Source organism: Cherax quadricarinatus, chromosome 53 (genome assembly GCF_038502225.1).
Source record: "Cherax quadricarinatus isolate ZL_2023a chromosome 53, ASM3850222v1, whole genome shotgun sequence".
Classification (NCBI taxonomy): Eukaryota; Metazoa; Arthropoda; class Malacostraca; order Decapoda; family Parastacidae; genus Cherax; species Cherax quadricarinatus.
The window spans coordinates 22,470,913-22,498,576 of NC_091344.1; the positions used below are offsets into that span (position 1 = coordinate 22,470,913).

The window sequence follows — 27,664 nt, forward strand, 5'->3', positions numbered from 1 at the left end:
GTGAAGACAACACTGCTGGTGCTAATATTCTCTACTCCCGAGCTCTGAGGGAGAGGAGAGTTGTTAGTGCTGGAAAGGGAATGCATGAGAAATGAAGAGGAGAGGTATTAGTGCTGGAAAAAGAGAAGTCGTAGTTTAGAAGACACCTCTTCTCATGTTAATAAGCTCGCTGAGTACATATTTAAACACGTACCTTTTTTGTCATTTATGGACACGTACTCAAATATAATTCAGCAGGCAGTTGTTACATAGACAAGACAGCCTCTCGGGTGAGGTATTTAGTAATGCACTAAATAATTTTGGGCAGTCAGAAGCTCTATGGTCTATTAAAATTTGCAAATATTTCAAAAACCATTAAAAATACACACACGCACACACACACACACACTCTCTCTCTCTCTCTCTCTCTCTCTCTCTCTAGCAACCATCACCACCACAAGACAGGCAACCTTCCCTGTTTGCCCAAGGCAATTCTGTAATAGTTCTGATCGTTCAAGAAAAAGTTTTGACAAGGGCAATCAGTTGGTTTCTTATTGAAACCAGTAAGCTGGAAACCCAGTCATCAATAAATGGACTGGAAACCTCGACCTCCGGCAAGACATGAACTGGAAGACTAAACCACCAGTAACTGGTCTGGATGACTGTGCCACCAGTAACTGGATTGGAAGACTGTACCACCAGTAACTGGACTGGAAGACTGTACCACCAGTAAGTGGACTAGAAGAGTGTACCACCAGTAACTGGACTGGAAGACTGAACCATCAGTAACTGAACTGGAAGACTGTACCACCAGTAACTGGACTGGAAGACTGTACCACCAGTAACTGAACTGGAAGACTATACCACCAGTAACTGGACTGGAAGACTGTACCACCAGTAAGTGGACTGGAAGACTATACCACCAGTAACTGGACTGGAAAACTAAATTACCAGTAACCGGACTTGAAGACTGAATTCCAGTTATTTCGACAGGAATACAACAACCACCGATATTTTGACTGGAAGATTTAACCACCTAAACATCTATTCTTCTTCTTCTTCTTCTTCTTCTTCTTCTTCTTCTTCTTCTTCTTCTTCTTCTTCTTCTTCTTCTTCTTCTTCTTCTTCTTCTTCTTCTTCATGTCTAATTACCTTCCATCTTTCCCAGGCATAATAAGACCCTTACAGCATTAGGGCTTCCTCATTATAATAATAATAATAATAATAATAATAATAATAATAATAATAATAATAATAATAATAATAAACATATAATAATAATAAGCACAGGTATCGTCCGTGAATGTTAACAAATGTAACAAGTTATATTATTTTTCCATTCCTGTGCTAAGTACAGTACAACGTGTCCACATTCACTTTCTCTTTTACGCAGTTATTATTCGTACTTGTAAAGCTAACGTCCGTGATGGACATTTTTCTTTGTCCTTAACAGTAACAGGTCGTGTCGGAAGCAAAGTACCGACCGTGGAAGTAGCAAATAAACAAGAATTTGAAAGACCTTTAGCCCGTGGAAAAGGTTTCTTCAACCCAGTCATGTTGAAATGTTTTAGGAAAGTTGCTCCCTCCTCCTCCTCTCTCTCTCTCTCTCTCTCTCTCTCTCTCTCTCTCTCTCTCTCTCTCTCTCTTTCTCTCTCTCTTTCTCTCTCTTTACGTCACTTATCCACAAGAACCGTAACGAGTACTGACCGCGTCGGGAACCTGGATGAGTCGTTGGTAGCCGCTCCACCAGGTGATGGTTGGCGGGGGTCGTGCACCGACGACCACACAGGTTACCTCATACGTTTCGCTCTCCCTCAGCGGCTGGTCACCAGGTCGTCGTATCTGGACACTTACTGGCGGTACTATAAACAGAAACGAAAAAAAAAAAACAGAACTATGTCATATAATCAACTAGAATATTCTAAATATACATTCAGATTTGGAATATATACTTATATGATAATCTAGATTTAGTATACACACGTATGGCTAATCTAGAATTAGAATATATAGTGTATGTATAATTAGGACAACCACAGAATTCAGAATTAGAATCTAGAATTAGACCATACATAGGGGAAATTTAGAAATAGAGTATATATAGGCTGAATTTAATGTTAAGGGGAGCTACAGACTCGAAAAAAAATCAGCTGGAGATTTGTGTTTTGGAGTCTAAAGGATTTTTTTTTGTGTTATATATGATTTGCCTGGAAATTTATCCTCAGTCATTTATAGATTGAACATTATGTTAGTACTGAACATTGCATAGATATTGAACATTGCATTGGTATTCAGCATAACTTTTTTAATGTTGCAAGTGACGCTTGCTGTTATTGTTGCTATTGATATTATCGTTGTTGCTATCACTTGTGTTATTTTTGCTGTTGTTTTTGTTGTTAGTGGTATTGTTGTTGTTTTTATTGTTATTGAAATTATTGTTGTTGCTGTTCTTGTTGTAGTTGCCGTCGTCACTGTGTTTGTTACTCAAGCAAAATAATCTCACTTGCCTATAGGCAGATTTTTTTTTAAAAGTATTTAGTTATCATTTTTTTGTTAATTAAAGAATATAAACTTGAGTAAATTACAAGAATTTTTTTCCTATCGGTCTGGGCATTAATAACTTTTTCCTCTTAACTTGATAATAAACTACCAATTATAGTACCCCAGGCGCCTCCAGTCAACAGTGTCATTTCACAGTCATTAAAACAGTCAGTTAAACCCCTGTCAGCAACCAGCAGTTATATTCCACTGTTAACAAAAGATGATGTTTGGCATTCTGGTGAAAACTTGGGGAGATTTTTTAATAATTACCGGAGGGGAAGAGGACAATTAAATTCTTGGAATTTTACTCCGCACGAACTGCGAGTGATTTGTGTTATCAGATAGATCCAGGAGATTAAGGGAAAGAAACACTGTGTGAGAAACATCAGAGTGGTGTGGGCGAGAAAGATTTCGTTCCAGGAACGTCTCAATGGAGATGAGTGTTGTGAGAGAGAAAGATTTCGTTCCAGGAACGTATCAAGGGAGATGAGTGTTGTGAGAGAGAAAGATTTCGTTCCAGGAACGTATCAAGGGAAAGGAGTGTTGTGAGAGAGAGAGAGAGAGAGAGAGAGAGAGAGAGAAAGGCACTCAAGATCATTAAGATCAACAAGACATATAACCGAAAAAAGAACCTGTCTGAAGTAAAAAAAAAAAAAATACACTCTTCTCAGGAGCGTTCTGAAAATATAGACTGCAACGGATCGAATCCTTCCCCGTAGATGACACTGAAACTGCTTCTGCCCCATAGACAGGACTCACTGCCATCTGTATTCCCTCCTCCTAGTCTCTCACAAGATGAAACTGATATACCAGTGAACTTACAGATACGGAACTAGATCCCCTTTGAGTCTTTCAGCACTAGGAATATAGAAGGTTCGATCCTCCTCCTTCTAATCTCGTCCCTGCCTCTGCCAGGTGAAACTGGTGATGATTGAGCCTGGGTAATATGTTGGTGTAATGCGATTTTCATTATTACTGATCGTTCTTTTAGCTTCTGGACTTTTAAATGTAACATTAAAATAATAGTAACAACAACAACAACAACAACAACAACAACAACAACAACAACAACAACAACAACAACAACAACAACAACAACAACAATAATAATAATAATAATAATAATAATAATAATAATAATAATAAAATAATAATAATAATGATAATAATAAATAATAATTACTTATATTATTGGTGTTGTTAATTATGGAGGTTCAGGCCTGAAATGAGGAAGGAAAAGGAAGCTCAGATTCCTTGGATCAAGATCCCTTTATTACCATCATCCCCCCCCACCATTCACTTAAAGGAATAAGGGTTGGAGAAAAGAACATGCAAAGAAGGTTCATGTCAAGACTAGAGTGGTAAGAGTTCATGTCAAGAACAGAGTACTGACAGTTTCCAAAACAGAGTACACTAACAATTCATGTCAAGAATAAAGGGTGACGGTTTACGTTCTGAGCAGAGTACTCACGGTTCATGTCTAGGGTGACGACTGCTGTAACTGGCTTAGTCAGGTTCGTGTTGGAAGCTTCGCAAGTCAGTTCGAGGAGGAGGTGACTGCGGTTGAGGGGCCCCAGTATGAGGGTATTGAACGGGTTCCCTCCAAAGACCGGTGGTCCCAAAGTGACGGTATTGAAGGCATCACCTACAGAAGCCGAAGGAGACATCGAAGAACCCAGATTATGAGTCCCATAAGACTGTCTTCTGATTTCCGACATAGGTCTTTGAGGTCCCTGTATAAGCTTGCCGCGTGGTCTTCTTTGTCCTTGCCTCGATGCTGAGTGGTCCAGACTGCTGACAGACTCTCTTCCATGGGTAAGAAATATGGGCTTTCCTCTTAAATTTGGCAGCGCAGCAAGGGGCAGGGGCCGTAACGGAAGCAGTTCGTGAGGATGTTGTCCTCCCAAGAGCATCGAAGGCATCATTAATGGCTTCGGGGATGAGGCTGGTTGACTCATCCCATGGGAAACTCTCTCGAAATTTCCAGCAGATTCAGATTCCATGATGGCATCCAGGAGACGAGCACCCTCATACCACAACACAGAGGGTCGAGGTTTACCTGCAGGGAGAATGCATCAGATGCTGTATAACTTAATATTATGCTCACTAATAACCCACATGAAGACAGAAACCCATGAGATTAATTGATCTGCATATGTCGACCCTCTTCTCGGATCCTCTTCACATCTGTTGAAGAGGGTTCCAGAAGGGGGGTCGAAATATACAGATCAATTATTCTCCTGAGTTTCTGTCTTCATGTGGGTCGTTATTGAGTACTAACAAGTATTCAATATACTTTAATTACAGGTTATATATAAAACAACAAGGTTATAACATGAAATATGTGAACCTTTCCTTCATGGCATCGTGTTTCACGAACAGTGTGGGTCATGCAACGGAAGGATTAACGGAGGCTCGCTTCTCCGTTTAGATTTGATCTCTGTCCAAGGCAGGCTGCTTTCCTGTATAATGGAGATGAAATGCTCTAATTCCCTTTAACAACTGTACAATCCGACCCATTTTAATGCTCAGTTTTATTTGTGTTCTGAAAATGACGACCATTATAGAACTACCACGAACTCGATATTTCAACATGTTCATGTTATGTGATGATAATAATAATAATAATAATAATAATAATAATAATAATAATAATAATTATTATTATTATTATTATTATTATTATTATTATTATTATTATTATTATTATTATCATTATTATTATTATTATATTATATTATTATTATTATTATTATTATTATTATTATTATTATTATTATTATTATTATTATTATTATTATTATTATTGCGCTAGTAGAAACATTTATACATAAAAAGTAGATTATTGTCTTCTTGACGCTGTTAGCTTGACAAAGCTCCAGGTGGGCGAAACGTTGCTTCAATAAAATGTCCTATTACTTGCATCTGCGCCCACTTAACTAACGTAATATATTTTCATTATCCTGAGAAAATTCCTAGAGGTTATTTGCCATTTTTCGTAGGGAAAATTGTGAGATAAATTATTTAAGAAAAAAAAGGAATCCTTCCAATCCGAGGTAATTTACGTAATGATGATAAGTGATGAAGATGAGTGACGGTGTGAAGGTGATTTGTGGTGTGAAGATGACTGATGGTGTGTCTTGAGGGTTGCCAACGTTCGGATCAATTACCCGAATTATATTAGGCTGGATTTTTTTTGGCCGGGGGGGGAGGCGTGTTAAGAGAAATAATTTTGGTGTGGCTTAAAGAGTGGCTGTCTCCTGGACTCTACAGAGTGGCTGTCTCCTGGACTCTACAGAGTGGCTGTCTCCTGGACTCTACAGAGTGGCTGTCTCCTGGACTCTACAGAGTGGTTGCCTCTTGGACTCTACAGAGTGGTTGCCTCCTGGCCTATCTCTATTGTCTTTATTTTGTTAGTAAAGCTGATTTTTTTTACTTTTGCAACATTTTGGAGTAATGTTGCACGCTAGCAGAGTAATGTTGCACGCTAGCAGAGTAATGTTGCACGCTAGCAGAGTAATGTTGCACGCTAGAAGAGTAATGTTGCACGCTAGCAGAGTAATGTTGCACGCTAGTAGAGTAATGTTGCACGCTAGCAGAGTAATGTTGCACGCTAGCAGAGTAATGTTGCACGCTAGCAGAGTAATGTTGCACGCTAGCAGAGTAATGTTGCACACTAGCAGAGTAATGTTGCACGCTAGCAGAGTAATGTTGCACGCTAGCAGAGTAATGTTGCACGCTAGCAGAGTAATGTTGCACGCTAATGTTGCACGCTAGCAGAGTAATGTTGCACGCTAGCAGAGTAATGTTGCACGCTAGCAGAGTAATGTTGCACGCTAGTAGAGTAATGTTGCACGCTAGCAGAGGAATGTTGCACGCTAGTAGAGTAATGTTGCACGCGAGTAAAGTAATGTTGCACGCTAGCAGAGTAATGTTGCACACTAGCAGAGTAATGTTGCACGCTAGCAGAGTAATGTTGCACGCTAGCAGAGTAATGTTGCACGCTAGCAGAGTAATGTTGCACGCTAGCAGAGTAATGTTGCACGCTAGCAGAGTAATGTTGCACGCTAGTAGAGTAATGTTGCACACTAGCAGAGTAATGTTGCACGCTAGTAGAGTAATGTTGCACGCGAGTAAAGTAATGTTGTACGCTAGCAGAGTAATGTTGCACGCTAGTAGAGTAATGTTGCACGCTAGTAGAGTAATGTTGCACGCTAGCAGAGTAATGTTGTACGCTAGTAGAGTAATGTTGCACGCTAGTAGAGTAATGTTGCACGCTAGCAGAGTAATGTTGCACGCTAGCACGCTAGCAGAGTAATGTTGCACGCTAGCAGAGTAATGTTGCACGCTAGTAGAGTAATGTAGCACGCTAGCAGAGTAATGTCGCACGCTAGTAGAGTAATCTTGCACGCTAGCAGAGTAATGTTGCACGCTAGTAGAGTAATGTTGCACGCTAGCAGAGTAATGTTGCACGCTAGCAGAGTAATGTTGCACGCTAGCAGAGTAATGTTGCACGCTAGTAGAGTAATGTTGCACGCTAGTAGAGTAATGTTGCACGCTAGCAGAGTAATGTTGCACGCTAGTAGAGTAATGTTGCACGCTAGCAGAGTAATGTTGCACGCTAGCAGAGTAATGTTGCACGCTAGCAGAGTAATGTTGCACGCTAGTAGAGTAATGTTGCACGCTAGCAGAGGAATGTTGCACGCTAGTAGAGTAATGTTGCACGCGAGTAAAGTAATGTTGCACGCTAGCAGAGTAATGTTGCACACTAGCAGAGTAATGTTGCACGCTAGCAGAGTAATGTTGCACGCTAGCAGAGTAATGTTGCACGCTAGTAGAGTAATGTTGCACGCTAGCAGAGTAATGTTGCACGCTAGCAGAGTAATGTTGCACGCTAGCAGAGTAATGTTGCACGCTAGCAGAGTAATGTTGCACGCTAGCAGAGTAATGTTGCACGCAAGTAGAGTAATGTTGCGCACGCTAGCAGAGTAATGTTGCACGCTAGCAGAGTAATGTTGCACGCTAGTAGAGTAATGTTGCACGCTAGAGTAATGTTGCACGCTAGTAGAGTAATGTTGCACGCTAGCAGAGTAATGTTGCACGCTAGCAGAGTAATGTTGCACGCTAGTAGAGTAATGTTGCGCACGCTAGCAGAGTAATGTTGCACGCTAGCAGAGTAATGTTGCACGCTAGTAGAGTAATGTTGCACGCTAGAGTAATGTTGCACGCTAGCAGGGTAATGTTGCATGCTAGAAGAGTAATGTTGCACGCTAGCAGAGTAATGTTGCACGCTAGTAGAGTAATGGTGCACGCTAGCAGAGTAATGTTGCACGCTAGCAGAGTAATGTTGCACGCCAGCAGAGTAATGTTGCACGCTAGTAGAGTAATGTTGCACGCTAGCAGAGTAATGTTGCACGCTAGCAGAGTAATGTTGCACGCTAGCAGAGTAATGTTGCACGCTAGCAGAGTAATGTTGCGCGCTAGCAGAGTAATGTTGCACGCTAGCAGAGTAATGTTGCACGCTAGAGTAATGTTGCACGCTAGTAGAGTAATGTTGCACGCTAGCAGAGTAATGTTGCACGCTAGCAGAGTAATGTTGCACGCTAGCAGAGTAATGTTGCACGCTAGCAGAGTAATGTTGCACGCTAGCAGAGTAATGTTGCACGCTAGTAGAGTAATGTTGCACGCTAGCAGAGTAATGTTGCACGCTAGTAAAGTCAGGAATTTAGGATGTTGCACAAGTCAGTAAAAAGTTTTCTGGTTATCTCTTTCATTCCACTTCTCTCGCTCAATTTACTTCTTCATTTTCCCCTCCCCCGTCTATCCTTTTTATTCTCCTCCCTTCCCTCTCTCTCTCTCTCTCTCTCTCTCTCTCTCTCTATCTATCTATCTATCTCTGTTCCTTACCCTCCCGTTCTTCTGTCTGTATTATTTTATGTCTCTATTGCTCGCGCGCGCACACACACACACACACATACGCATACACATACACACACACACATACACATACACACACACACACACACACACACACACACACACACACACATACACATACACATACACACACATACATACACATACACACACACACACATACACATACACATACACACACACACATACACATACACACACATACACATACACATACACACACACACACATATACACACACACACACACACACACACACACACACACACACACACACACACACACACACACACACACACACACACACACACACACACACACACACACACACACACACATCTTCCCACTGAACCTACGATAAAAATCTTTAATTCCGTTGAAAAATAAAGTAACTTCAAATACCGAGGAAACTTCTGCGTCATAACTTATTCAAAAAAAAAAATGGAAATGAAACCAGAAGAAATCTATTTCCTAGAGATGGAGATTTAGAGATTTTAGAACTTATTAAAAAAACATATCTACCTCCTAGACTTCAAAACTCTAGAAATAAATATACGTCATAACGTATCTATTTCCAAAATAGTAAACATCGAGAAATATTACATAGCTAAAAATGTTTATTTAACATAAACTTAATCGTTTCTAATGTCGGGGTAAAAATATTAATTCTGGACCGAACACATTGAGAATTCATGAAGGGAATTTATTATCATGTGAAGTTAACTGTAATCCCAGGAAGTTATTCTAAACAATTGTTAATTGTTTTTACACATTTATAAGTGGAAACTGAAGAGAGAATTGTGAGTTTGTGGGTTAGTGGGAGTGTCTCGTGGCTTGTTTGTGAGTTTGTGGGTTAGTGGGAGTGTCTCGTGGCTTGTTTGTGAGTTTGTGGGTTAGTGGGAGTGTCTCGTGGCTTGTTTGTGAGTTTGTGGGTTAGTGGGAGTGTCTCGTGGCTTGTTTGTGAGTTTGTGAGTTTGTGGGTTAGTGGGAGTGTCTCGTGGCTTGTTTGTGAGTTTGTGGGTTAGTGGGAGTGTCTCGTGCCTTGTGTGAGTTTGTGGGTTAGTGGGAGTGTCTCGTGGCTTGTTTGTGAGTTTGTGGGTTAGTGGGAGTGTCTCGTGGCTTGTTTGTGAGTTTGTGGGTTAGTGGGAGTGTCTCGTGGCTTGTTTGTGAGTTTGTGGGTTAGTGGGAGTGTCTCGTGGCTTGTTTGTGAGTTTGTGGGTTAGTGGGAGTGTCTCGTGGCTTGTTTGTGAGTTTGTGGGTTAGTGGGAGTGTCTCGTGGCTTGTTTGTGAGTTTGTGGGTTAGTGGGAGTGTCTCGTGGCTTGTTTGTGAGTTTGTGGGTTAGAGGGAGTGTCTCGTGGCTTGTTAGTTTGTGGGTTAGTAGGAGTGTCTCGTGGCTTGTTTGTGGGTTAGTGGGTTAGTGGGAGTGTCTCGTGGCTTGTTTGTGAGTTTGTGGGTTAGTGGGAGTGTCTCGTGGCTTGTTTGTGAGTTTGTGGGTTAGTAGGAGTGTCTCGTGGCTTGTTTGTGGGTTAGTGGGTTAGTGGGAGTGTCTCGTGGCTTGTTTGTGAGTTTGTGGGTTAGTGGGAGTGTCTCGTGGCTTGTTTGTGAGTTTGTGGGTTAGTGGGAGTGTCTCGTGGCTTGTTTGTGAGTTTGTGGGTTAGTGGGAGTGTCTCGTGGCTTGTTTGTGAGTTTGTGGGTTAGTGGGAGTGTCTCGTGGCTTGTTTGTGTTTGTGGGTTAGTGGGAGTGTCTCGTGCCTTGTTTGTGAGTTTGTGGGTTAGTGGGAGTGTCTCGTGGCTTGTTTTTGAGTTTGTGGGTTAGTGGGAGTGTCTCGTGCCTTGTTTGTGAGTTTGTGGGTTAGTGGGAGTGTCTCGTGCCTTGTTTGTGAGTTTGTGGGTTAGTGGGAGTGTCTCGTGGCTTGTTTGTGAGTTTGTGGGTTAGAAGGAATGTCTTCTGGCTTGGTTGTAAGGTAGAAGGTTCGACTTGAAGTTTTCTGGAAACTTATGGGTAAGCAAAATATTACATTAATAACAATATTGATGACCTACAATACTGACTTACAATACTCACTTACAATACTGACTTACAATACTGACTTACAATACTGACTTACAATACTGACTTACAATACTGACTTACAATACTGACTTACAATACTGACTTACAATACTGACTTACAATACTGACTTACAATACTGGCTAACAATACTGACTAACAATACTGACTAACAATACTGACTTACAATATTGACTTACAACACTGACTTACAATACTGACTAACAATATTGACTAACAGTACTGACTAACAATACTGACTTACAGTATTAACTTACAATACTGACTAACAATACTGACTAACAATACTGACTTACAATACTGACTTACAATACTGATTTACAATACTGACTAACAATACTAACTAACAATACTGACTAACAATGTTGACTAACAATATTGACTTACAATATTGACTTACAATACTGACTTACAATACTGACTTACAATACTGACTAACAATACTGACTTACAATACTGACTAACAATACTGGCTAACAATACTGGCTAACAATACTGACTAACAATACTGACTTACAATACTGACTAACAATACTGGCTAACAATACTGGCTAACAATACTGACTAACAATATTGACTTACAATACTGACTTACAATACTGACTTACCATACTGACTTACAATACTGACTTACAATACTGACTAACAATACTGGCTAACAATACTGACTAACAATATTGACTTACAATATTGATTTACAATACTGACTTACAATACTGACTTACAATACTGACTTACAATACTGACTTACAATATTGACTTACAATATTGACTAACAATAGACTAACAATACTGACTTTCAATATTGACTTACAATACTGACTTACAATACTGACTTACAATACTGACTTACAATACTGACTTACAATATTGACTTACAATACTGGCTAACAATACTGACTAACAATACTGACTTACAATACTGACTTACAATACTGACTTACAATACTGACTTACAATACTGACTAACAATACTGACTAACAATACTGATTAACAATACTGACTTACAATATTGACTTACAATACTGACTTACAATACTGACTTACAATACTGACTTACAATACTGACTAACAATACTGACTAACAATACTGACTAACAATACTGACTTACAATACTGACTTACAATACTGACTTACAATACTGACTTACAATACTGACTTACAATACTGACTTACAATACTGACTTACAATACTGACTTACAATACTGACTAACAATACTGACTAACAATACTGACTTACAATACTGACTTACAATACTGACTAACAATACTGACTAACAATAGACTAACAATACTGACTTACAATACTGACTTACAATACTGACTAACAATACTGACTAACAATAGACTAACAATACTGACTTACAATACTGACTTACAATACTGACTAACAATACTGACTAACAATACTGACTAACAATACTGACTTACAATACTGACTTAAAATATTGACTTACAATACTGACTTACAATACTGACTAACAATACTGACTAACAATACTGACTTACAATACTGACTTACAATACTGACTTACAATACTGACTAACAATACTGACTAACAATACTGACTAACAATACTGACTTACAATACTGACTTACAATACTGACTAACAATACTGACTAACAATACTGACTAACAATACTGACTAACAATACTGACTAACAATACTGACTAACAATACTGACTTACAATATTGACTTACAATACTGACTAACAATATTGACTAACAATACTGACTTACAGTACTGACTTACAATACTGACTTACAATACTGACTAACAATACTGACTAACAATACTGACTAACAATACTGACTTACAATATTGACTTACAATACTGACTTACAATATTGACTTACAATACTGACTTACAATACTGACTTACAATACTGACTTACAATACTGACTAACAATATTGACTTACAATGCTGACTTACAATACTGACTTACAATACTGACTAACAATACTGACTAACAATACTGACTTACAATACTGACTTACAACATTGACTTACAATACTGACTTACAATACTGACTTACAATACTGACTTACAATACTGACAATTTACTAAATAAGACACAATACGGAACAGCTTGCTGCCCAGTCTTACGTTACATTTAGCTGCAGACTGATCAAGACCAAGACGCTGGACGCCTCTTAAGGCTGTGGGACTGACCACCTCAAAGCTACTTCCTCAAGACAGTCACATCATCTGTACTTCTCAGTGCTTCTACTATCTCCATTTTCAGTCACCTCTGTATTCGACTGAAGAAGCCTCCCGTGTAGGCGATACGTTTCAAAAATAAGAATACCAAAGTGTTGCACATGTGTCTTATGCATCAACAACTCAAACTATTCACTTCATTAGGGAAAATAGACAGTAGACAGGTGGGTGTAGACGGAGTCAGCTGCGCGTGACACAAGTTCCTTTGGTTTATCAACCAAGTCTTTGATGCCCAAGAAAGTTTTCAGCTCTGATAGAATTTTGTGACTCTGTGAAATTCTTTGCAGCCGTGTTAAGCTCACTAGAATATCTTTTTTATATACGAATGTCGAGTATATTTCTGTCTGTCTTGTGTTCCTGTCTGTCTGTCTGTCTGTCTGTCTGTACGTCTGTCTGTACGTCTGTCTCTCTCTCCCTATTTATTTCTGCCTCTCTTTATTTTTGATTATCCACCATCTTTGCTTATATATATATATATATATATATATATATATATATATATATATATATATATATATATATATATATATTTAAATGTAGTAGGTTGGTAGACAGCAACCACCCAGGGAGGTACTACCGTCCTGCCAAGTGAGTGTAAAACGAAGCCTGTGATTGTTTTACATGATGGTAGGATTGCTGATGTCTTTTGTCTGTCTCATAAATATGCAAGATTACAGGCATGTCTTGCTACTTCTACTTACACTTAGGTCACACTACACATACATGTACACATTTATTTATACACACTCATCTGAGTTTTCTTTGATTTTATCTTAATAGTTCTTGGTCTTATTAATTTTCCTTTTATATCCATGGGGAAGTGGAATAAGAATCTTTCCTCCGTAAGCCATGCGTGTTGTAAAAGTCAACTAAAATGCCGGGAACAATGGGCTAGTAACCCCTTTTCCTGTAAAGATTACTAAAAAGAATAAGAAGAAGAAAATTGTCAAAGTGGGAAGTCTGAATGTGCGTGGATGTTGTGCAGATGATAAGAAAGAGATGATTGTGGATGTTATGAATGAGAAGAAGCTGGATGTCCTGGCTTTAAGTGAAACAAAGCTGAAGGGGGTAGGAGAGTTTCAGTGGAGAGGAATAAATGGGATTAGGTCAGGGGTTTCAAATAGAGTTAGAGCTAAAGAAGGAGTAGCAATAATGTTGAAGGATAAGCTATGGCAGGAAAAGAGGGACTATAAATGTATTAATTCAAGGATTATGTGGAGTAAAATAAAGATTGGATGTGAAAAGTGGGTTATAATAAGCGTGTATGCACCTGGAGAAGAGAGAAGTGTAGAGGAGAGAGAGAGATTTTGGGAAATGTTGAGTGAATGCGTGGGGAGTTTTGAATCAAGTGTGAGAGTAATGGTGGTTGGGGATTTTAATGCTAAAGTGGGTAAAAATGTTATGGAGGGAGTAGTAGGTAAATTTGGGGTGCCAGGGGTAAATGTAAATGGGGAGCCTTTAATTGAGCTATGTGTAGAAAGAAATTTGGTAATAAGTAATACATATTTTATGAAAAAGAGGATAAATAAATATACAAGGTATGATGTAGCACGTAATGAAAGTAGTTTATTAGATTATGTATTGGTGGATAAAAGGTTGATGGGTAGGCTCCAGGATGTACATGTTTATAGAGGGGCAACTGATATATCGGATCATTATTTAGTTGTAGCTACAGTTAGAGTAAGAGGTAGATGGGAAAAGAGGAAGGTGGCAACAACAAGTAAGAGGGAGGTGAAAGTGTATAAACTAAGGGAGGAGGAAGTTCGGGTGAGATATAAGCGACTATTGGCAGAAAGGTGGGCTAGTGCAAAGATGAGTAGTGGGGGGGTTGAAGAGGGTTGGAATAGTTTTAAAAAATGCAGTATTAGAATGTGGGGCAGAAGTTTGTGGTTATAGGAGGGTGGGGGCAGGAGGAAAGAGGAGTGATTGGTGGAATGATGAAGTAAAGGGTGTGATAAAAGAGAAAAAGGTAGCTTATGAGAGGTTTTTACAAAGCAGAAGTGGTATAAGAAGAGCAGAGTATATGGAGAGTAAAAGAAAGGTAAAGAGAGTGGTGAGAGAGTGCAAAAGGAGAGCAGATGATAGAGTGGGAGAGGCACTGTCAAGAAATTTTAATGAAAATAAGAAAAAATTTTGGAGTGAGTTAAACAAGTTAAGAAAGCCTAGGGAAAATATGGATTTGTCAGTTAAAAACAGAGTAGGGGAGTTAGTAGATGGGGAGATGGAGGTATTGGGTAGATGGCGAGAATATTTTGAGGAACTTTTAAATGTTAAGGAAGAAACAGAGGCAGTAATTTCATGCACTGGTCAGGGAGGTATACCATCTTTTAGGAGTGAAGAAGAGCAGAATGTAAGTGTGGGGGAGGTACGTGAGGCATTACGTAAAATGAAAGGGGGTAAAGCAGCTGGAACTGATGGGATCATGACAGAAATGTTAAAAGCAGGGGGGGATATAGTGTTGGAGTGGTTGGTACTTTTGTTTAATAAATGTATGAAAGAGGGGAAGGTACCTAGGGATTGGCAGAGAGCATGTATAGTCCCTTTATATAAAGGGAAAGGGGACAAAAGAGACTGTAAAAATTATAGAGGAATAAGCTTACTGAGTATACCAGGAAAAGTGTACGGTAGGGTTATAATTGAAAGAATTAGAGGTAAGACAGAATGTAGGATTGCGGATGAGCAAGGAGGTTTTAGAGTGGGTAGGGGATGTGTAGATCAGGTGTTTACATTGAAGCATATATGTGAACAGTATTTAGATAAAGATAGGGAAGTTTTTGTTGCATTTATGGATTTAGAAAAGGCATATGATAGAGTGGATAGAGGAGCAATGTGGCAGATGTTGCAAGTATATGGAATAGGTGGTAAGTTATTAAATGCTGTAAAGAGTTTTTATGAGGATAGTGAGGCTCAGGTTAGGGTGTGTAGAAGAGAGGGAGACTACTTCCCAGTAAAAGTAGGTCTTAGACAGGGATGTGTAATGTCACCATGGTTGTTTAATATATTTATAGATGGGGTTGTAAAGGAAGTAAATGCTAGGGTGTTTGGGAGAGGGGTGGGATTAAATTATGGGGAATCAAATTCAAAATGGGAATTGACACAGTTACTTTTTGCTGATGATACTGTGCTTATGGGAGATTCTAAAGAAAAATTGCAAAGGTTAGTGGATGAGTTTGGGAATGTGTGTAAAGGTAGAAAGTTGAAAGTGAACATAGAAAAGAGTAAGGTGATGAGGGTGTCAAATGATTTAGATAAAGAAAAATTGGATATCAAATTGGGGAGGAGGAGTATGGAAGAAGTGAATGTTTTCAGATACTTGGGAGTTGACGTGTCGGCGGATGGATTTATGAAGGATGAGGTTAATCATAGAATTGATGAGGGAAAAAAGGTGAGTGGTGCGTTGAGGTATATGTGGAGTCAAAAAACGTTATCTATGGAGGCAAAGAAGGGAATGTATGAAAGTATAGTAGTACCAACACTCTTATATGGGTGTGAAGCTTGGGTGGTAAATGCAGCAGCGAGGAGACGGTTGGAGGCAGCGGAGATGTCCTGTTTAAGGGCAATGTGTGGTGTAAATATTATGCAGAAAATTCGGAGTGTGGAAATTAGGAGAAGGTGTGGAGTTAATAAAAGTATTAGTCAGAGGGCAGAAGAGGGGTTGTTGAGGTGGTTTGGTCATTTAGAGAGAATGGATCACAGTAGAATGACATGGAAAGCATATAAATCTATAGGGGAAGGAAGGCGGGGTAGGGGTCGTCCTCGAAAGGGTTGGAGAGAGGGGGTAAAGGAGGTTTTGTGGGTAAGGGGCTTGGACTTCCAGCAAGCGTGCGTGAGCGTGTTAGATAGGAGTGAATGGAGACGAATGGTACTTGGGACCTGACGATCTGTTGGAGTGTGAGCAGGGTAATATTTAGTGAAGGGATTCAGGGAAACCGGTTATTTTCATATAGTCGGACTTGAGTCCTGGAAATGGGAAGTACAATGCCTGCACTTTAAAGGAGGGGTTTGGGATATTGGCAGTTTGGAGGGATATGTTGTGTATCTTTATATGTGTATGCTTCTAGACTGTTGTATTCTGAGCACCTCTGCAAAAACAGTGATAATGTGCGAGTGTGGTGAAAGTGTTGAATGATGATGAAAGTATTTTCTTTTTGGGGATTTTCTTTCTTTTTTGGGTCACCCTGCCTCGGTGGGAGACGGCCGACTTGTTGAAAAAAAAAAAAAAAATATATATATATATATATATATATATATATATATATATATATATATATATATATATATATATATATATATATATATATATATATATTTTCTTTTTTTTTCAACACACCGGCCGTATCCCACCGAGGCAGGGTGACCCAAAAAGAAAAACGTAAGTTTCTCATTTTAAATTTAGTAATTTATACAAGAGAAGGGGTTACTAGCCCCTTGCTCCCGGCATTTTAGTCGCCTCTTACAACACGCATGGCTTACGGAGGAAGAATTGTTCCACTTCCCCACGGAGATATCAGGAAATAAACAAGAAAAAGAACTAGTAAGAAAATAGAAGAAAACCCAGAGGGGTATATATATATATATATATATATATATATATATATATATATATATATATATATATATATATATATATATATATATATATATATATATTATTTTTATTATTTTTTTTTTTTTTTTTTTTTTTATCACACCGTATTTATATATCCATCATATATATATATATATATATATATATATATATATATATATATATATATATATATATATATATATATTACAAAACAGAGTATGTCTCTCTGTTAGTGTATATACACTGAGAATTTCCCTTAGTCAATATTGTCATGTTATTTCTAGCCCTCTAGCAGCTAAGACATCTTAAACTCTAAGAAACCAGATGATATTAAGGGTGTCATACCTCCTTGGGAGACACAAGTAAGTCTTACAGTGTCGCCTTCCTGGTAAGGTCCCAGTATACTGCTGGCGGAGGCGCTGCTGGGGTCGTATTGGAAACCTGCTGGTGCTTCTTCCAGGATTGTGACTCCAGCTGGTGGCACTGTTGACAACGACTGACTATAATCTCTCAGTAATTACTTCTGTATCTTTTATCTTTTCTCTCTCTTTGCACTTATGCCTACACGTTTCTTTGCTGATTTTAGACTTACTCTGGAATTATTTCTATTTAACTTTGTATCTACACAAGTAGAGGTATTTCTATGTGTCCCGTCTATGTAATTATCATATAGAAAAGGGGCAGCAGCTGATATGATGTATCGAATTTAGCTTAATAGAAAATACAGGTATTGAATCCGTAATATTACTCTTAGTGGCTGTAGCAGTTACGTCTCTTATATTCTATGTTAATGAAAAATTCATAGCTCTATCATCAATATTTGAAGTGGAGCTTTTGTCTGTTATCTAACATTCTATTGTTTAGTAAATATTTGCTGCATGTGTGTGTGTGTGTGTGTGTGTGTGTGTGTGTGTGTGTGTGTGTGTGTGTGTGTGTGTGTGTGTGTGTGTGTGTGTGTGTGTGTGTGTGTGTGTGTGTGTGTGTACTGCAATACATGTACTGCATTATATCTACTGTATTATATACACTGCATTATATATACTCTGTTATATATGCTCTATCATATATATTGTTTATTCCTTTCCTTTCAGAGGGAATTCAATTAAAAACAGAATCAACCTTCATCTTTCATTCTTTCTTTGGAATCCTAATTTAGATTTCAACAAAATACAAACACAAATACATTTCATTAAGTTGCAACAATGAAATTAATTTTTAGAGCAACTAAATATTAAAAAACAAAGCTTCTAGGTCTACTGGAGAGAAAAAATGAGAACAAGTGAGTTGAGGAAGATGCTGTTAGTGAGCCACGTTGGCAAAAATATGTTCCTTAATGTTAGCAACAGAGCGATGCTCCCTTGTTCCAGGGTTGTGTTTCTGCAGTTTCTCTGTTCCAGGTTTGTGTTTCTGCATCTTCATCGTTCCAGGGATGTGTTATTGCAGCTCCCTTGTTCTAGGCTTGTATTCTTGCAGCTCTCTTGTTCTAGGTTTGTGTTCCTGCAGCTCCTTCTTTCCAGGGTTGTGCTCCTGCAGCTCCTCTGTTCCAGGGTTGTGTTTCTGCATCTCCATCGTTCCAGGGATGTGTTCCTGCAGCTCCCTTTTTCTAGGCTTGTGTGCCTGCAACTCCCTCGTTCCTGGGTTATGTTCTTGTAGCTTTCTCATTCCAGCGTTGTGTTACTGCATCTCCCTCGTTCCAAGCTTGCGTTCCTGCAGCTCCCTTGTTTCAGGGTTGTGTTCCTGCAGTTCCCTCGTTCTAGAGTTGTGTTCATGCAGTTCCCTCGTTCCAGGATTGTGTTCCTGCAGCTCCCTCATTCTAGAGCTGTGTTCCTGCAGCTCCATTGTTCCAGGGGTGTGTTCCTGCAGCTCCCTCATTCCAGGCTTGTGTTCCTACAGCTCCCTTGTTCCAGGCTTGTACTCCTGCAATTCCTTTGTTCCAAGCTTGTATTCCAGCAATTCCTTTACTGAGCAACAAAATGCAGCTGCACATTTGGCAGAGTTTTCTTTAACACTGCCTGCGGCTGGAATTTTAAATTGCTGCTTAATCCATTAAAAAAAATAACCTGCTTCTTTTCCTTCACTGGAGCAGGATCCGAATTTATGGTCCTCTTAATGTTGCAATAGCAACGAGCGAAGTTAATTAATATATAACGATGCTGGAGGTTGAGCGTTTTAAATAAATTTCTTGAGTCTGTCTGCCTTAGGTTACACGTAGATTTCTTCTCTGTTGATGGTGTTATAGTACAAGGATACGCGTGCAACGTTTCGCGAGAGTGAAACGTTGTCACAATGAAATGTCGCATGAGCTGCACTTTTTACCTGTCCCGTGGCCTGGTAAGCATCGTTTTCGCTTCACACTGTGGTTCGATACCCTGCATGAGTGGCAACATTGGTCGTGTTTCTTTACACCTGCTGTCCCTGTTCACCTAGCAAGCAAGTAGGTACCTGGGTATTAGTCGACCGGTGTGGGTGGCATCCCGGGGGACGGTATTGAAGGACCTCAATGGAAATAAGTTAGACAGTCCTCAATAACGCACTGACTTTCTTGGATCATCCTGGGTGGCTAACCTTCCGGGTTTAAAAATCCACCTTTAGCTGGCCTGATCAGTCAGGTTGTTGGTGCTAGCAGCACGCAGTTTAAAGTCGGCTCCTGAGTCTGGTTGATCTTTAAAATATAAAAGAACTGTAAAACACGATTGAGGCGGTAGTAGATGTCATGGCCTAGATTGAGGTTATTAGTTAAGGACTAACTGCTGTTTAGTTGCCTCTAGGTCTGTCTACATAGTTAAAGTTAGAATAGAATAGCAGAAGGCTCTTTCCCCTCCCTCTAATTACTTTGCAGGCTTAAAAAATGATTGAAGGAATTTTTTTGTTTAATTGAAATGAACACTGAAGATTACTAGGGAAATTAATGTGGATAGAGAGAGAGAGAGAGAGAGAGAGAGAGAGAGAGAGAGAGAGAGAGAGAGAGAGAGAGAGAGAGAGAGAGAGAGAGAGAGAGAGAGAGAGAGAGAGAGAGAGAGAGAGAGAGAGAGACCACTACCACCACATTACCAACAACAGTGAGGTTGACTCTGGTAGTCCTGGTAGGCTGGAGTCTGAAGTCTACCCTGCAGGTGTAAAGAGCCCCGTCCCCTGGCAGGAGTGAGGTGATCCTTAACACTGCAGACATTTCGCTCACTTCCAGGGCGACCCTAGACCCCACCGTCTCCTCATCAGACCAGTGGGTCTCCTGGTCAGACCTCTCATCCAACCTGAAAGCACGCAGATGGTGGTAGATGAGAGACACTCATCTACTGGACAGTAATGAATGGTAGATGAGTGAGACATATACATTCATTTGACAGTAATGATGAGTAGATGAGTAAGACAGACGTGCATCATACGGATTTCCCCATTAAGAAAATTCAGTCAATTCGGCAAATGGACCAACCCACACTCAACGCCAAAAAAAAAAAAAAAAAAAGAACACGCACACTACCCATGCGTATCACGCACATAAATTCCGCATAGAAAAACTAGCGCAAAAAAATGCTGGGGGGGGGGGAATTAGATAGGAACCGCATTCAGAAACTAGGAAATTCCATTCTCATCTACTGACAGCCTCTCCTCGTCTATATGTTAAACAGCCGAGGCAGCTTGTCCCCTGTGTTAGTGTACGCACCGGAGCGTAGACCCCCGGAGGCAACAACGCATGGGTGATGGGGACACCCACGCATGATTTCGTTGAGTTAGTGTCCCTTTTTTGAGTAGAAAATGATATGTTGCGCATGTGCGTTACTCATCATTATCTTTTTGTGTTGATTGTAGCTTGGGACAGTTGTGCCGACGCATGGATGTATAGGAACGACGCGTGGGTGTATGGGAACGACGCATGGGAGTATGGGAACGACACGTATGTGAATATTAAACGAGGTATGGGTGTGTATGTGGTAGGCTAGGATCTGTGTGTAGTTGCGCACGACCAACGCATGGATGTTAGGACATAGGCATGGATCTGTACGAACGACGTATGAATGTGTAGGACCGACGCATGGATATGTAGGAACGACGCAGGGGTGTGTGAGACTGAAGCATGGCATACGTCGGTCTGGGAGACCGACGTATGGCCGTGTAAAAGCCAACGCCTGTACGTGTTGCTTCCAACGCATGGATATGTTCGATTTAACGCATGAGTGTATGGGCTTCAACGCATGGATTCGTAGGGGACTGACACAGGAATATTGAAATCAACGCATTCGAAAAAATTCGACGCATAGCTATCGGAACTGACGCATGAATATAACGACAGACGCACAGGTATAGAAACAGACGCTAGGTTGTAAGAACTGACGCATAAGTTCGGTTTTCTGTGAATTAGCGTAGGTACCGACGCATAGATACCCCAAAGACATATTCTTTCATGGGTGTCTTTCTTAAAGTGAAACAAGCCAGGCAACCTTCATCTGATTTCCTAAAATGAATAATAATAATCATAGTAATAATAATAATAATAATAATAATAATAATAATAATAATAATAATAATAATAATAATAATAATAATAATAATAATAATAATAATAATAGCAGTTTTCATTAATCCCTTATTTTAGGTATTAAGGTACTGTCTCCTCTGGTGGTGAAGAGCTTCGGTGTAGCCTGAATGATTATAGTGTAGTCGATAGGCTTTAAACCCCCATTAGCCTAATCCGGCCCCCGATAGCAGTGTACAAAGTTTCGGCAAATGGTTTAAATTTTGGAATTGATGGCAGAGGGGAACGAGTATTTCAATGGCTTAGTTGGTTAATGGGGTTTGAAGCCTATCGACTGTACAGTAGGGTCATGAAGGCAGATATAAGAGGGTGTATATTCCGTATTGTTATATATATAAATATATATATATATATATATATATATATATATATATATATATATATATATATATATATATATATATATATATATATATATATATATATATATATATATATATATATATATATATATATATATATATATATATATATATATATATATATATATATATATATATATATATATATATATATATATATATATATATATATATATATATATATATATATATATATATATATATATATATATATATATATATATATATATATATATATATATATATATATATATATATATATATATATATATATATATATATATATATATATATATATATATATATATATATATATATATATATATATATATATATATATATATATATATATATATATATATATATATATATATATATATGTCGTGCCGAATATGTAAAACCGGTCAATTAGCAAGAAATCATTTAAAATTAAGTCCTTTCTAAAATTTTCTCTTACACATTTAAAGATATATATTTTTTTTCATTTATGTTAATGTAAAAATTAATAATTTTGTACCAAAAGAATCTTAGAAAACTTACCTGACCTTATTATAACAAGCGCAATTTAATTTAGCCTAATTCAGCTAAATATATTTTAGATAAGTTTACAATAATTTAATAATAAACAAACACAATGAAACATATTTTTTCGATAGGTTCAGAATGGCTTTTGTGAAATTATTGCGTATACAAATTTTCGCTTGCCTTATTCGGCAAGAAGAGCGTTGCCAATTAAACCAAAATCGCAAGTTTTTACCTATTCTGAAGCAGATTTACGTCTTTTCGAAGCACCAACATCCGCACTTAGCAGAGGGTAAATTCGTGACGACGTTTCGGTCCGTCCCGGATCACTGTTCATGGCCCAGTACTGGGGGGTAAACGTCGTCATGAGGTACCTCTCCTGACTCTGTTTTTTTTTTTGGTGGGGGGGGGGGGAGGTATTCATGCAGCCACGCTACTGTGGCTTTTTTGTTCTTAATTTCTATTCAAAGTCAGAACAATGATCCCCTGAAAGATAAATCTTTTTGATGCCCTGAAGGCCGCTTATTAAAGGAAAAAATGCATTTCCCTTACCAGATTTTAACAAATTTCCATTTTAAAATTGTTAAAATATCCAATTCAAATTTAACTTCTTTATGTCACATATAAGAGGAAAATATTTTAACGCTAAAATATTATTTGTTATAACTACATATACTCAATGGTTACTTTATTTGGTATACTTTATTTGGGATACCTTTCTAGTAATGGGTAACACCATCCCTTTGCCCCTAGAAGAGAATGAATTCTCTTCTAGGGACTGGAGACATTCCCTACAGATTCTGGCCATTGTTGACAGCAGCATCTGTGTGATAGCACCATACAGTTGCTGCTGATCTGTCAGCTGCACATTCATGTTGTGTATCTCCTGTTTCATCATATCCCAAAAGTTTATGCCAAATTCTTACCCTACCATCCGCATGTCGCAGCAGAAATCGCGGTTCGTTAAACCAGGCGATGTTTTCCCAATTTTTCAGTTGTCCAGTTTTGGTGAGCCAGTGACCACTGTATCCTCAGTTTCCTGTTCTTTGCTGTCACGAGTGGAACCCGGTGTAGTCTTCTCCTACTGTAGCCCATAAACTTCAAGGCTTGACGTGTGGTGCGTTCAGAGATGCTCCTCGGCATATTACTGTTGTAACGCGTAGTTGAAGCAGTCTGGTTATTCTTCTCTGTTCTCCCTCATTATAAAGCGGCTTTCGCCTGCAGAATTGGATGGTTTGCATTTTTCACATCGTTCTCTGTAAACTCTGGAAAATGTTGTGCGTGAAAATCTCAGATCAGCAGTTTTTGAAATACTCAGACCACCTCGTCTGTCTGGCATCAACAAATCAATTCTCGGTCAAAATCACTTAGATCAAATTTGTTCCCCATTCTGATGTCTAGTCTGAAGAACTACTGAAGCTCTCGAGCATGTCTGCGTGCTGGTAGGCACTGAGGTGCTGCCACGTTAATGGGGCTGATTAGTTATTTGTATTAACGAGCACATGTACTGGTGTACTTAATAAAGTGACCATTGAATGCAATTGGATTTAAAAATAGAGATGAGAGCAATAACCTATGCCGATTAATTTAATGTGAAGAAGACTGACCAGGAGCTATAGCCTGATCCCTGCAGCCACAACTCTCTGAGTATTTATAATTCTACAGTGAAACAATTACTCACGATAGTACGGTGATATCAACACTGTTGACAGCCACTTGCATACCAATCAGGACATATATTTTTAGAACTGATAAGCCGCTCGTGGTGAAACGTTCCCTGTAATGAATGTCCTGAATTATACACAAGTGTCCGTTGCCACAGGTACTCACTAAATCCACTCACTGAGAAAAAATAATAATCCTATCCACAGTACCACATAACCACCCAAAAAGACTGCATATTGCTGGCGTTAAGCTCGTAAATGAGCCCCAAGCGTGAATCCTAAGGCGATTTTCACCTTAGCTGCGGACAATCCTTCCTGGGACAAAAGCCTGGCAGCAGTAAGGCTCTCTCAGCACCCTCCTGGGGATGGAATGATCTTCAATGGATGCCAAAAACGTCTGCAGAGAAAAAGAAGTATAAAGGAATTTGCTTCTGCTGGGAGTGTCTGTAGCCTGGGTGGAGACGCGAGAGAGCAGAGCAGGGGATGGAGGATGAAGGGAAGGGAATAGACGAGGACTGGGAAGTGGAGGAGAATTAGTTTTATATTGTATATTTATTTAGGTACAGATACACATAAATACAGTTACACAAATTATCATACATAGTAACATATGTGTAAATTACCTAGGATAACGCCCCTCCCTCTCAAAAAAAAGTAAGTCAAAGTGACTTATTTCCACTGGGATCCTTGTCTGTTTATTGTAAGAGCAGTAAAAAGGATCTGTCAGTTAGAACGTGAACTGAAGTGGGTAGATACGGTGCTACGTGTTCTTGCCTCTCCTATATTTCTAACGCTTTGATGATTCTATACCGGCTAAGTTATATTAGGTTAGAGGACGTTAGATTATGTTACATTTGGTTAGTTTATGTTAGAGAACTTCATGGCAGGTTAGGTTAGCCCTAGGTGTAGGTGGCGTTAGTAGTTCTTGCATGTATTTTACAAGTTAGCATCTGTTATTCCAAATGTACATGTCAGGGTATGTGTAGAGGTACAAGATGAAAGTAGACCAGGGTTAAAATATGCTGAAAGTATATAAATAAGACGCAATATGTGGTTTATTGCATCTAAAGACGTTTCGTCTACCAGGGACGAAACATCTTCTCAATAACTGACTTAAATCGCATTGTTGCGTGTCTTATTCGGGTACAGGGCGAAGTCGGAATCATCTGAAGGTAGTGATGGATTCCCATCATGTGGTATAATAGATGTCCGCTGTCCTCCACTGAGGCTGCGTCACGTGAGGGACCTTGATAACCTCCGAACTTTAATTAGCACATCTCTATTGCTGATGACTGGTGGGATGATTGTTAAACAAGGCCGAATCAGGGCACGAGATGAGGCGTCATGTCCAAATTGAAATGAGGGGCAGGTCATCCAAGAACGTTCCATATATGTGTTTCATCTAGACTTTTTTCTGCGAAAGGTGTCTAGAAATTATGATATGCTCCTTTATACAACAATTTTCTTGGCTACCTTGCAGGAAAGGCTTAGTAAATGGTTCATTGTATTTACTGCAAAGTCAAATTCCTTCCCAGGGTAGCAACTTCATCGTCCATTCATTATCACTGCAGGTCCATTGGTAGCATCATGCTCTCCGGGGACTCTCATCCATCACCGTCTGCATTTTCTCAAAAGCAAATATGATCTGGCCTCGCTTGCCCCAAGCATATATATCCAAAAATTGGTTATTCATGTACCTGGGAGGAGTGAAGTGAGGATCTTCTCATTTGTATAAAATGAATATCAGAGTCATTCATCAGTGTTGGAATACGGAAATAGAGAGAAATAGGTCGTTGGAATAAGCGTTGCTTGGCAAGGGATCAAGTACTCTCACTTGTGGCACTCTCTGGCACCTTCATGAGAATATACCAGAGATTCATTGTGTTTGATTTTGTGTCACGAAGCCTCGGTATCACATCCTGCCACGGGCACTTGCTCACACCTCAGTGGTAGCTCCTGAGTTCACAGCTGAAGGTCGTGGTTCAATTCTGACCGGGTAAAGACTTTGGGCAAATCTCCTCATCTCTCTATTGCTCCTGTTGGTCTACCATTAAATAGACACTTGGGTGGTAGTCGACTCTTACGTTTGACATCCTGGGAAATGATAGTATATTTTAGACTGGGCTTTAAAATAAACTGAGGTTTATTTCGATGAAAAGAAGATAAAATGCCCAGCGTTTAACAACCCTATTAACAAGAGATGGTAAAAAAAAACGCGTTCATTTGGTATAAGATAATTAAAAAATCTTGGCCCATTATCAGCAGTATTTACACTTGTTTGAAATTGTTAGCCAGAAGTTTTTTCCCCTCTGAATTTGAACACCACATTATTCTTCCGGAAAAAAATAGGTATTTGCCTCTTGATACAGTTGGTAGCAGGAATACGTGTTTGTTGCTACATATCTGAGTTTGCAGAGGCTGAGCACCAGCTCTTGGTCATGTTACTTAACTCACTAGAAAATGACGTCAAATAACCTTGTATTGTTTTTTTTTGGAACCAGTGTATGGAGTACACTGCGAGGTGATGCTTGCTGGTCGACACATGCTGAACCCGTGTATGATCCACCTAGTGGTGATACTAGCTGGTCGACACATGTTGAACCCGTGTATGATCCACCTAGTGGTGATACTAGCTGGTCGACACATGTTGAACCCGTGTATGATCCACCTAGTGGTGATACTAGCTGGTCGACACATGTTGAACCCGTGTATGATCCACCTAGTGGTGATGCTAGCTGGTCGACACATGTTGAACCCGTGTATGATCCACCTAGTGGTGATGCTAGCTGGTCGACACATGTTGAACCCGTGTATGATCCACCTAGTGGTGATGCAAGCTGGTCAACACATGTTGAACCCGTGTATGATCCACCTAGTGGTGATGCTAGCTGGTCAACACATGTTGAACCCGTGTATGATCCACCTAGTGGTGATGCTAGCTGGTCAACACATGTTGAACCCGTGTATGATCCACCTAGTGGTGATGCTAGCTGGTCAACACATGTTAAACCCGTGTATGATCCACCTAGTGGTGATGCTAGCTGGTCAACACATGTTAAACCCGTGTATGATCCACCTAGTGGTGATGCTAGCTGGTCAACACATGTTGAACCCGTGTATGATGCACCTAGTGGTGATGCTAGCTGGTCAACACATGTTGAACCCGTGTATGATGCACCTAGTGGTGATGCTAGCTGGTCGACACAGTGTATGGAATTCATTGAGAGGCGGATTCAGCAATTTTACATTCACCCG

General features: G+C 39.4%; 1 protein-coding gene across 1 annotated transcript in view; it reads right to left on the minus strand.

Moving 5' to 3' along the window:
• Positions 1-1,656: 1,656 nt before the first annotated feature.
• Positions 1,657-27,664, minus strand: part of LOC128692210 (nephrin-like) — a 102,968-nt gene continuing 76,960 nt past the window's right edge. Inside the window, exons 3-6 of the mRNA XM_070096261.1 lie at positions 20,382-20,581; positions 17,676-17,813; positions 3,992-4,579; positions 1,657-1,841 (exon numbers count right to left, since the gene is read on the minus strand). Coding sequence (XP_069952362.1) covers positions 1,657-1,841; positions 3,992-4,579; positions 17,676-17,813; positions 20,382-20,581 — 1,111 coding nt within the window. The remainder of the gene's footprint in view (positions 1,842-3,991; positions 4,580-17,675; positions 17,814-20,381; positions 20,582-27,664) is intronic.